General features: G+C 51.9%; 1 protein-coding gene across 1 annotated transcript; it reads right to left on the bottom strand.

Moving 5' to 3' along the window:
• Positions 1-6,087: 6,087 nt before the first annotated feature.
• Positions 6,088-11,358, bottom strand: LOC133386658 (uncharacterized). The gene is made up of 2 exons (XM_061630355.1): positions 10,860-11,358; positions 6,088-7,288 (listed from the first exon to the last, which is right to left on the bottom strand). Exons 1-2 carry the CDS (start codon positions 11,278-11,280, stop codon positions 6,684-6,686), a joined length of 1,026 nt encoding a protein of 341 aa, XP_061486339.1. The 5' UTR covers positions 11,281-11,358; the 3' UTR covers positions 6,088-6,683.
• Between the last annotated feature and the right edge of the window lie 1,519 nt (positions 11,359-12,877).

The raw sequence follows: 12,877 nt of genomic DNA, 5'->3' as shown, positions 1-12,877 counted from the left end.
ATCTATGCATTTAAGCATGCTTTGAAAATACTTTTATTTATAAGGGGTTTTTTTAATTATTAGGTTTAAACCTGGCTGCCCTGATGTGATTTTTGATTGTATTGTTTTTATCAATTATATGTTTTATTGTTTTACTATATATGATGTATAGATGTGTGGAATAATAAATAAATAAATAAATAAATAAATAAATAAATAAACCACTCTCTGAATGGTCAACATTTCTTAATAAAATACTTGTATGCAGTCTCGTATAAAGGCAGCCTTGTTCCTTCTAACTACTGTAAAGTGTTGTGTAGTTTCCCCTAAAAATAGCAAGTAAAAGGTCACTATGAATGAGAGTGCACTGGATAAGGTTGCTTATCCATCAGAGCAGCCATCCATAAAAACCTTGAGAGTAACTTCTAGACAAAAAGAATCTCAGGCAGATCTCAGTAATGCTGTAGGCAAACAGTGATACAAATATCTATGTATTGAAAAGCGAGGTGATGGACATTATTTTAAGGTCTGATGATTCCTTTCTCCCAGTAGTTGGATTTACATGCAGTAGAAGATGGACTCCTCTCTCTCTCTCTCTCTCTCTCTTTCTCATGCCACACACAGCCCTTCTTCATTTCAGAAATCTAATTGTTATTTCTGTGTTTGTGAATAAAAAAGGATTAGCAACAATGCTTTGCACTAAGGTGCCATTTTGTAAAAGGCTTTATAATTATTTATGAAATTATCCAGCATTTCATAGTTTGCCTGATAACAACTCAAATTGATGTATTAAACAGGCATAGTAATTATTTTAACAATATTAAATGTCTCTCTCTGTCAAATAATCATTTCATAAATATGAAGAAAGCATTTCTAAATGGCACCATCATTTAAGACGTTACTGGATTAGTGACACAAAAATCCTGTATCCTTTTTCTTCAAGACAGATGGAGCTCCTTATCTGGCGGTGAGCTTCCTATTTCTTGAAAAATGAAAATGAATTTTTAAATTAAAAAAATTATATATTATAGAAGCAATTTTGGCAGGGAACCGGGAAAATAGAAAGGAAGATAAAAGGAGGTATTTCTTTATCCAAGAATAAATTGTGCAAACCTTGTTCTATTACAATTGGTCCCCCAGGGTCCGGAGAAATAATTCATTTTCTGTCATCTGTTTAAGACTCACAGTTCAGACGGAGTATATTAGCTTGAGCTGTCTGAGTCAAAAACAAGCCGCCACCACCCCCAGCCCATGAATTTAAATAGTCCCATTCTTTGGGTGAAACACAAATGGTAATGCCACTTTTTGCCCGAGGATACTCTATTCCAGATGTTCCCAGCCTGGGAAGAAACAGAATTTAGGGGTTTCAAAACACTCTTCCCCATTTTGTCTATGCCATGCAGTAAAAAAACCCCAAGAATGGTCAAATAGTGTCCACTCATAATTATGGTTACTGGGGAATACATGATTATTTGGAGACAATGGAGATATTAGCAGTGGGTGCCATATTTACTTCAAGGAACTTCTAGCTCTGAGAAATAAGTCCTGCCATTGTCAGGTTTTTACTTTCAACAAAATTCCAAGGACAAACACTCTTTCTGCCCACACTTAAAATATGGTCATATACCAGATGTTCCCATTTGGGCACTGGCAGTTGATGTAGCATTAGTACGTAGGAAGCTGCCTTATATCCAGGGTTGGCTCCAGGTTGGATGGATGCCTGGCATTGGTAGAACCTCCCATGCTGGTGATGGATGGCAGTGGGTAGCAGCCATGTTTCAATGGGTGTTTTCTTGACATGGCTTGGCGTCACCATTTAAATTTCCTTCAATATACCAGAGCTACTCTGCTGCTATTGCTTAACATTGGTTTTCTTTCAATGTGTTTGAAAATGGAAATGGACTGCCTTCAAGTCAATCCCGACTTATGGCTACCCTATGAATAGGGATTTCATGGTAAGCGGTATTCAGAGGGGGGTTACCACTGCCTCCCTCTGAGGCTAGTCCTCCCCAGCTGGCTAGAGCCTGCTCAGCTTGCCACAGCTGCACAAGCCAGCCCCTTCCTTGTCCTTATCCGCATCTGCCAGCTGGGGGGGGGCAACTGGGCTTCTTGGGACTATGCAGCTTGCCCATGGCTGCACAGGTGGCAAAGCATGTAACCCCTGAGCCACTCACTGTGGGGGTGATCTTTAGCTGGCCGTTTACACCCAGGAGACACGAGCGGGGATTTGAACTCACAGACTTTGGACTCCCAGCCAGGCTGTCCTCCCCATTGTGCTATACCAGCTGTCCTTTAATGTGTTTACAGTACAAGTGTTCAAATTGCTTTGCATACATGATCAAGTAATACTTCATTTATTTATTAAGAAATGTATATACCACCCTTTGCCAAGAGGCTACAGGGCCTTTTTGACAACATAAGAAAATATAATAACCATACAATGCAATAACTTAAAAACAATGATTTTAATACAGCTGAGAATAAAAGCAGCAGCATCAAACTACAGTCACAATTTCCCTTATCCAAAAGCCTGCTGGAAGAGGAGCATCTTTACCTGTTTCCTAAAATAGGCTAGATTCCCCTCAGTTGACAGAGCATTCAACAGACGTGGAGCTGCCACCAAAAAAGGTCCCTCCACCGGCTCCCAGCAGTACACCTTATTCTGCGCGGGGACCACCAGTCAGGCCTCATCTGCTGATTTTAAGGTATGGGCACTTTGTTGTATTTAACAACAAGCCTGTAAAGTAAGTCATTATTATTATCCCCCATATTGCAGATTGAGGCACTGAGGCTGAGAGAGAGTGCTTTACTTCAAGCCACCTACTACACTTATGGCAGATGTCCTGGTTTTTAGCTCAGTCTCTTATCCTATTCTACACCAGCTTCAGGATAGTATGGTAAATTTAAATGATGGCCCTGCCAAGTGATGCAATGCTGAAGTATTCTGGGGCATTGTAGGCAAGTTAAATGGCTGCAGACAATGGCAGTGCTCTCCAGGGCCCTGGAAAAGGGGGTTGTTGGGTAGGTGTCAGCAGTGAACCCTGCAAAGGATTTGGGCCCCTGGCACCTGCCCAAGGATGACAGGTGCTGAGACTGGAGTCATATCATTGGTCTGTCTCACTCAGTATTATCTGCACTGACTGGCAGTAGCTCTCCAGGGTTTCAGACAGGATTGCCAAAGCATGTTCTCTACCATTAAGTTATGGCCCCTTCTGCTTTTGTGGTATCATCTATGACTAATATAACACCTAAAGTCAGGATCATTCAGACCATGGTATTCCCGATCTCTATGTATGAATGTGAAAGTTGGACAGTGAAAAGAGCAGATAAGAGAAAAATCAACTCATTTGCAATGTGGTGTTGAGGAGAGCTTTGTGCATACCATAGACCGCGAAAAAGACAAATAATTGGGTGTCAGAACAAATTAAACCAGAACTGTCACTAGAAGCTAAAATGATGAAACTGAGGTTATCATACTTTGGACACATCATGAGAATACATGATTCACTAGAAAAGATAGTAATGCTGGGAAAAACAGAAGGGAGCAGAAAAAGAGGAAGGCCAAACAAGAAATGGATTGATTCCATAAAGGAAGCCACAGACCTGAACTTACAAGATCTGAACAGGGTGTTTCACAACATATGCTGTTGGAGGTCACCGATTCATAGGGTTGCTATAAGTCATAATCAACTTGAAGGCACATAACAACAAATAACAAGACTCCAACATTACAACATCCAATCCGCAGCAGAATATGAACTGCAGATTTTTCAGGGCAAACCTTGCCTGCCATCAGTACATTTCTCCCCGCTGCCCAGCGATTCTTGTTTTCCCCCTGAAATATTGAAGCTGTAGCTCATTATTAAGGGAGAAGTGACTCTTTATTTTGAATTAGTGGCATAAGTGTAGAAAAATGTCAGCATAATGGTGTTAGGTGGCACAATTATTTCATCTTGATGGGGTAGCATAAAGTTTTGCACTTTGATAACTGCCAAGGATTTTTGATGTTTTCTCCCATTATATTAAAAGAGTTATGATCCTTGTTGAGAGAATGAAGACTTCTTTTGTTCTTTCTTCAGCTGGGACTAGTTCCATGCTGTAACAGATGTTGAGGCTGACAACACAGATACCTAATGGAGGTTCCAAATATTGTCTGAAAGGGATTTATAGAAGGCTCCATGTTCCCTAACACTGACTAAAAACGCTTGACTGTGTTACTGAATATGAAAGCCAGCACAGAGAAAATGAAATACATAGGGTTGTATCCAATGTAGCACTAGGTCAAGGTTCCTTCAATGCCAGTATTACCGCCAGTGCAACAGGACTTTCATTCCTCTCCTCCTGCCGCACACTCCATAAATTGGCTCAAGGAGTTTCCCCAATGGTCCAGAGCAGGTTTAGGGAGGGTGCAGGGTGTGGGGAGGGAGGGGGGAAAGTCTTGTTGCACTAGTGGTAATCCTTGCACTGACGACAATTCCAACAACATTAAACCTGAGTTGGTTCAACACACTCCTGCTTTCCAACAAGTAGTGCACAGAAGTCCACACGGAAAACAATAACATACCATTAACTCCCCCACCCCACCCTGCTGACAAACATAACTCCTGGCAAATGATAATAAAACAGCCTGTGTGTCTGTGTGTTTTGGTGTCAGCTACCAGAAAAGCAAAGGGAATAAGACTGTTGGGCCAGCTTTTCCCCACTTTTTATTTTAGGTAAATAGAAAATTTTTGTGCTAAGGTTAATTGTGAGCTGTCCAAAAGGCAAACAGAGGGAATAGGAGGAAGAAAAACCAAAATGCTAGAAAAATAAGTATTTGTAATCCAAGCCCAACGCATTTCCCTTAGGGGATGCTGCTGCTGTGGCGTAACCTCCCCCCCGCCGGCAGGGGTCCCTGCCTGCCCATATCCCTCGGTTACCGCTGGTGGGGAAAAGGGCCAGTAGGGGTACCCCCAGGGGGCCCAGCTCCACTGCTGCTGTCCTTGTTGTTGTGGCATGATAGAGGACTCACCCTGTGTGCTTTCCGCCGAAGGTCCTTGTGCGGGCTGCATTGTTGGGGCTGCTTGCAGGGTGGGAGTTGCGCCTGGCTCTATGCTGGGCGTCCTCGCCTCAGCCCTGAGCCCGGCCTCCAGCACATCCAGTCGCGCTAAGATGGAAGCAACAGCCCCTGCATCAGCACTGTTCACTGGCCGCTGTGTTTTCCCCCGAGACCGTTTGGGTGGTGGGTCTTTCTTCTTCCCTGTCACAGGTTGGTCCCGGGGTGCATTAGGGTGGCTTGAGCCATGTTCTAGGGCTTCCAACCTGGCTAATATGGCCGCCCATGGTGGCCCCTCCCCACTCCTTGCCCCCTCCGCCGCTGGGGGTGGGCATCTCCCCCCTGCTCTGGGGGCCTTTCCCTTCCCTTTTGGCCCCCCTTGTCCTTTCTTAGGCATACTAGAGGGAGATAGGGGGCCCCGCTTGCAAAACGACGTGATTACAAAGCGTTGTGAAGGAGCCCGCCTGCTTATTCAATACCCCCACCCGGCACCCAATTATCCTGGAGGGTAGCCTAATTGCCCTGCACATGGCAAGGATTGATGGTTGGGTCGTGCCCCACCTACCCCCGCGTTAATTAAAATTAACAATTAAATTTAAAAATTGCCGGCCAAAGGCCGCCTAGCCTGTGGTCCTCGCCGTGCTGGATCCGATCCTGCGCTGCCGCCTCGTCGTGACTGCCCCAGGATCCTCGCCGCCTAGGCCTTGTTGCCCGCCGCCACTGCCTCCCTGTCTCTCAATGAGGTTGGGGGGGGGGGCTCGCTGCCGCCCAGCCACCCTGGCCACAGGAAGCCTCCGGAGGCCCACGTGCGCCGGCAGAGAAGCCGCCGCCGAAGCTGCTGCTGCCGAAATTGCCGCTGAAGGAAGCCGCGCCTTGCCGAAGCTGCTGCTGCCGCGATCGCTGCCAAAGGAGCCCCGCCGAAGCTGCCGCCAAAAGGAGCCCGGCCGAAGCTGCCGCTGAAGGAAGCCGCGCCGAGCCGAAGCTGCTGCTGCTGCGGCTGCCCCGATTGCCGCCGAAATTTGAACTGGATGGCGGGAAGCAGGCGGGGCGGCCTTAAATAGCCTTCAGCCGCCCCGCCTCCCTGCCGCGTCACACGACGGCGCGCCAGCGCGCCGTGTGTGCACGCATCCCATCCAAGATGGCGGCCGGGACATCGACAGCGGCCGCAAGCTCGTCCCTCTGCCCGGTAGGTCCCAGGCACGGAACGGGATTGCGGCCTATTGCCGAAATAAAACACAGACACCATTGCTTGGGTAAATGATGGGCCACTTTATTTAAACAGAATCAATTGAATAATGAACCTGCAGAAGGGAGATTAAGGGCGGGGCGTTCTGGAGATCCAGGCAAAGCCTGTTAGCAGCTATCGGGCGATCATGCCCTGCCTGAGCCTGGGGCTGCCCTGTGCCAGCCCCCCAGCTCCAGCCACACCCTGAAGATGTGTAGGGGGTCCAACCCGCATCACCGCCCCTCGGAGCCCTGAAACTCTGAGCGGATGAGGCACGTTGGCCCCAAAGGCGGCCCGTACCCTGTCCCCGGGCCGTGTAGCCCTGAGCTGCAGGCCTCCGGACCGCCTGTCACCCCCAAAGGTGCCTAAAGGTGTCACCTAGCTGCCCTTTCCCTTTAACCTTTCCCCGCACTTCTTCGCCACAGAAGGGGGACAAGCCTCTGCTTAGTCCCCCTTTACCCCACACCCGATAAGAATCTGGTGTAAACCCTTCTGCAGGTCCCTTAGAAAGATGTCGTTGCCCTTGTCCGTCAAATGGACGCCGTCAGGCCGAAACAGCTCAAGCTTGTTGTGGCCCACCTCTGGGTGGTGGATGACAGAACCTCCTAAGTCCCTAAGGGCCCTCTGAATTTGCCTGTTCACCTTTTTCCGTGCCCTGTCCATCCCTCGTGGGTCACCGGCACAATTCCACCTCCTGCGCGGCAGGATGTCTGACCACACTAAGTGCACCCCCGGCCAGCGACGTGCAATGGCCCGGAGGTCACCGCATGCCTGTTCAATTAGGGCCTTGCCCTTTAACAGACCCAAGTCGTTGCCCCCGAGGTGGATCACCAGCACCTGGGGCGCTGCCACTTCCACAGCCGGTTGAAACAAGGCTGGCAGGAGCCCATCCCAACGCATCCCCCGACGACCCAGCCACCGCACTGCGGCCCATTGACTGAGCCCCAGCTGCGTGCCGAAGCGAGACTTCGCCGCCCTGCGGCCTGCCCAGAACATCATACTGTGGCCACATAGGAGGATGCGTGGCTGCTCCGATCTTGTCCAGCGATCTGTTGAAACAACAACGACATTGGGTAACAATGGGGGGGGGCCCTGGGGGGGGCAAAGTCTAGCCGCTGGCGCCGTGTGTGTCAGCAAGTGGTCTAACGTAGGCCTTGTACGCGTCCGAGGACCACCCGCCCACGGCCTGAAGCCTGTCTTTAGTAAAGCCCAATAGGGCCGCCGTGGAGGCCGCGCCTATCCGGAAGGAGTGTGTCCCGAACTTACTGGGGTCCACGCCTAAGTTCCCCAGTGCGGCCTTCGCCACGGACCAGAACTGGTATCTGGTAAGGGGCTGGGAGTTCCTATGTATGAATAGGTACCCTGACTGCGACCCCCTCGCTGCCACAAAACCGCGCAGGGCTGTTACTGGGCAGAGTTCTTGCTGCCGGCATGGGGCTAATACCACCAGGCGCCCCTTACCATGCTGGTCCGTTTTAGACCGCCTGAGTCGCAGGATGGCCCGCTCTGCCCTCCAGCTGAGGTCGGAGACTAGCAGGGCTCGGAGGGAGTTATCCCTCTTGGAAGCTGCCACCACCTCCCCAATTCGGAAGGCCCCAAAAAACAGAGTGAGGGCCGTAGCATGATATAGCAGGGCCTCGAAAGGGGAAGAACACAAGTGCTTCCACTGTCCCTGCAGGCCAAACAATAGCTCTGGGGAAAAGGGGAGGCGGGCATCCGGGGGGCAAGGGCGCTCGCGGGACCAACCCTCCAGCATCCGGTGCACCCTAAAGTCACCCGTGTAGTCCTGAAAGCCCCGTGCCTTCGCTAGGAAAGCGAGGCCTGAGAGCTTACCTTTGATGGTCCTGACTGAAAGGCCTCTCCGTTTCCCCTCCACGCAGAACTCCATAAGCTGCTCGACCGGGATGGGCCACTCCTGGACGTAACCCCTGGACTCTCTGAGGTTAGATAGATCCCTACCTGCCCCCTGGTAGCTGGCCAAAGTGCTGGGCGCCACAGAAAGGCTTATGGCCCTTTCTGATTCAATCCTCCAATCTCCCATAGCGCTGGGGGGAACGCCTCCGGCAGAGCCCTTGCCCACGGTGCCAGCTGGCGAAACTTCTCCATCTGGTTCCGTGATAGAGCATCAGCAATACTATTGTCAATACCCGGAACGTGGCGCGCCAGGAACTGAATATTATAGCGAAGACATTGGAGCACGAATGCTCGCACCAGAAGCATAACGTTGGGGTTTCTAGAGGACAGGGTGTTAATAACGTGCACTGTGGGGAGGTTGTCGCACCAAAAGTGGACTGAGGAATTACACAGCTTGTCGGGCCAGAGGTGTACGGCCACGACAATGGGGAAGAACTCCAAGAACGTCAGGTCTCTGGTCAGGCCGGCCAGTGTCCAGCCCTGTGGCCAGCTGCCGTGGCACCATGAGTCATGCAGAATGACCCCAAAACCGAAGGCACCCGAGGCATCGGAGTGCACCTGTAGCTCTGCCTCCAACAGGCGATCCCTTCTCCATAGGGAGACCCCATTAAAGTCCCGCAAGAAGGTGGACCACACTGTCAGGTCAGCCCTAAGAGCGGCTGTCACCCGTGTGCGGTGGTAGGATCGTGATAGGCCAGCCATGGCGTCATATACGCGCCGCAGGAAGGCGCGGCCGGGCGCTACAACCCTGCAGGCAAAGTTCAGCTGGCCTGCCAGCCGTTGGAGAGTGGCTAATGTCACCTTATTAGAACTGACCACCTCTGAGATCTTCTCCCTGAGGGCCCCCAACTTGTCCTGAGGAAGCCTGCAGCATTGGGCCACCGTATCTATCTCGATGCCCAGAAACGTGATAGCAGTGGATGGGCCCTCAGTTTTTTCGGCCGCGAGGGGGACGCCCAGCTCCCCAGCCAGCCCCGCGAAATGTGCCATGAACGCCCTGCAGGTGCCTGAGTCCGCAGGGCCCGCAAACAGGTAGTCATCTAAATAGTGTACCACTGATTGCAAGCCTGCGCGCCTCTTGACCGCCCACTCCAAGAAGGAGCTGAAGCGCTCGAAAACAGAGCATGATATAGAGCAGCCCATAGGCAATGCCCTGTCCACGTAATATTCACCATCAAAAGCCAAGCCCAACAGCTCGAAGTCCTGTGGGTGGACCGGGAGGAGGCGGAAAGCAGACTTGATGTCACACTTTCCCATAAGGGCCCCAACCCCGCAGTCCCTGACCATTCGCACAGCACAGTCGAATGATGTGTAGCGGACTGAGCACAGCTCCGCTGGGATAAAGTCATTGACTGACTCACCCTGTGGAAAGGACAGGTGGTGTATCAGGCGAAATTCACCTGGTGCCCTCTTGGGGACGAGGCCCAACGGGGAAACTCTGAGTGAGGGGATGGGTGGTGCAGCAAAGGGGCCCAAAACCCGGCCGGCTACTACTTCCTTCCTAATTTTTTCTCTCAGAACTGATTCCATGCCTTCCACTGACTTAAGGTTGCAGGACATGAAAGGTCGCCTGGGACCTAAATAGGGGATCCGAAAACCCACTGTGAAGCCTTCTAATAAAAACTGGGCATCTAGGACTAGGGGGTAAAGGTGGAGTAAGTGTCGGAGCTCGGCAATTTTAATTGGGCTGGGGCCCCTTTCCCTGAGCTGCGCCTGCAGCCCCTGTCCTCCTTGCGCCAGCCGAATCCCTGTTTCCACCCCTGAAGGGGCGGCCCCTGGGGCAGCTAGTGCAGGCGTGAGGGCCCCCACATATGGCACATTCATGTCTGAACCTGCACGGGCTCCGACCGCAAAGGCCACGCGAGCTGAACTCCCAGCAAAGCAGGCGGGGTTGAACCCCCTGCCCCGCAGGCCCGCGGGAAGCAGTTGCTGATGCCTGGCGCGCCAAGAGATGGCCGCTGTCCGCCCTATCGCCTGCCATGGGTCTAGAATGCGCCATAAATTGCAGCCACAGGTCAGCCTCCTTCTTGTCCCAGGGGAGGGATGTATCAAAAGCCGCCCTCATACGGAACGCCTGGTCGTAGTCCAGCCATGCCGTCCCTTGAAACTCCGAGTAGCCCTGGTATATGATATCGAGGTATTTGATCAGTACCGAGGCCCTGTGAGGCTGCCTCTGTATTACCACCCCCATGTAGGTAAGGAATGCAGGCAGCCAGTTAGCCCAAGAGCGCTCTACCCGTCGGCGCTTGGGCCTATCGGGCTCTGCATGTTCTCCTTTATCCTTATCCTTCCCAACCGGCTCCCTGTACAGGAGCGAGAATAGGTCCACATACTCTCCCCTCCATATTCTGTCCTTCGTAGCAGGCAGAAGATGAAAACCCAGTGGGGCAGACGTTTCCCCAAAAGGTATGGCCCCCTCTCTGACTGATCCCAGGGGGTCGGATATCTCTGCAGGGGGGTTGGCAGACAGGGCGGGCTGATGTCCTCCTTCCGTCGCCGTCCCAGCGGCGAGGTGCCAGACCTGCTCGCAGGCCTCCCTTAGGGGATGCTGCTGCTGTGGCGTAACCTCCCCCCCGCCGGCGGGGGTCCCTGCCTGCCCATATCCCTCGGTTACCGCTGGTGGGGAAAAGGGCCAGTAGGGGTACCCCCAGGGGGCCCAGCTCCACTGCTGCTGTCCTTGTTGTTGTGGCATGATAGAGGACTCACCCTGTGTGCTTTCCGCCGAAGGTCCTTGTGCGGGCTGCATTGTTGGGGCTGCTTGCAGGGTGGGAGTTGCGCCTGGCTCTATGCTGGGCGTCCTCGCCTCAGCCCTGAGCCCGGCCTCCAGCACATCCAGTCGCGCTAAGATGGAAGCAACAGCCCCTGCATCAGCACTGTTCACTGGCCGCTGTGTTTTCCCCCGAGACCGTTTGGGTGGTGGGTCTTTCTTCTTCCCTGTCACAGGTTGGTCCCGGGGTGCATTAGGGTGGCTTGAGCCATGTTCTAGGGCTTCCAACCTGGCTAATATGGCCGCCCATGGTGGCCCCTCCCCACTCCTTGCCCCCTCCGCCGCTGGGGGTGGGCATCTCCCCCCTGCTCTGGGGGCCTTTCCCTTCCCTTTTGGCCCCCCTTGTCCTTTCTTAGGCATACTAGAGGGAGATAGGGGGCCCCGCTTGCAAAACGACGTGATTACAAAGCGTTGTGAAGGAGCCCGCCTGCTTATTCAATACCCCCACCCGGCACCCAATTATCCTGGAGGGTAGCCTAATTGCCCTGCACGTGGCAAGGATTGATGGTTGGGTCGTGCCCCACCTATCCCCGCGTTAATTAAAATTAACAATTAAATTTAAAAATTGCCGGCCAAAGGCCGCCTAGCCTGTGGTCCTCGCCGTGCTGGATCCGATCCTGCGCTGCCGCCTCGTCGTGACTGCCCCAGGATCCTCGCCGCCTAGGCCTTGTTGCCCGCCGCCACTGCCTCCCTGTCTCTCAATGAGGTTGGGGGGGGCTCGCTGCCGCCCAGCCACCCTGGCCACAGGAAGCCTCCGGAGGCCCATGTGCGCCGGCAGAGAAGCCGCCGCCGAAGCTGCTGCTGCCGAAATTGCCGCTGAAGGAAGCCGCGCCTTGCCGAAGCTGCTGCTGCCGCGATCGCTGCCAAAGGAGCCCCGCCGAAGCTGCCGCCAAAAGGAGCCCGGCCGAAGCTGCCGCTGAAGGAAGCCGCGCCGAGCCGAAGCTGCTGCTGCTGCGGCTGCCCCGATTGCCGCCGAAATTTGAACTGGATGGCGGGAAGCAGGCGGGGCGGCCTTAAATAGCCTTCAGCCGCCCCGCCTCCCTGCCGCGTCACACGACGGCGCGCCAGCGCGCCGTGTGTGCACGCATCCCATCCAAGATGGCGGCCGGGACATCGACAGCGGCCGCAAGCTCGTCCCTCTGCCCGGTAGGTCCCAGGCACGGAACGGGAATAGGAGGAAGAAAAACCAAAATGCTAGAAAAATAAGTATTTGTAATCCAAGCCCAACGCATTTCAGCCTTTGTATATTTAGGCCTTCATCAGGGGCTGTAGATAAAAAGGCAGGGACAAATTTACTTCCATGAGCATATAAAATAAAATCATACATGTAAAATCTATCTATAAACAATCTTTTCACTTACAATAAAGGCTGGCAAGAAGTATCTTCCAATAAGCAACCTGCTTTCACCGATGCAGACGCCTCAGAAAAGAATTAATTAGGCTGTACATATATATATACTGAAGAACATAAAGACCGTAAAACCACTTAAGAATTACTTGATCAGAGACAGCTGAAGGTAGAGACCACGTAAGGCACCTGGATATCTTCTGAATCTCATAAAAGACGAAGAAATTCTAGCTCCTCATTAAGGCCACTAGGGGTCACCATTTTTAAATCCAGAATCCATGACATCTCTCTCTTTAGTAAGACCTGATTACTTTCCCCATTTATTTTTTCTATTTTTTCTAAAACCCAAAACTTGAAATCAGCAATGGAATGATGACTGCTGATAAAGTGGTCCACTAAGGGTGCCCCAGATCTCTTATTTCTAATATTGCTGAGGTGTTCCCCTATGCATTTTTTACAGTCCTTGATGTCTGTCCAACATAAAGTTTCTGACATACACACTGAATCACATAAATGACACTGGCATTATTGCAAGTAGAAAAATGACCCCGAGTGTACTTTTTGTGGCTGATGGGATTAACAAACTCTGTCATCTTATATGTGAATCTA

The sequence above is a fragment of the Rhineura floridana genome, chromosome 6, assembly GCF_030035675.1.
Source record: "Rhineura floridana isolate rRhiFlo1 chromosome 6, rRhiFlo1.hap2, whole genome shotgun sequence".
NCBI classification, from domain to species: Eukaryota; Metazoa; Chordata; class Lepidosauria; order Squamata; family Rhineuridae; genus Rhineura; species Rhineura floridana.
The sequence above is the reverse complement of the archived record's forward strand: the minus strand, read 5'-3'. Positions and strand labels throughout refer to the sequence as shown.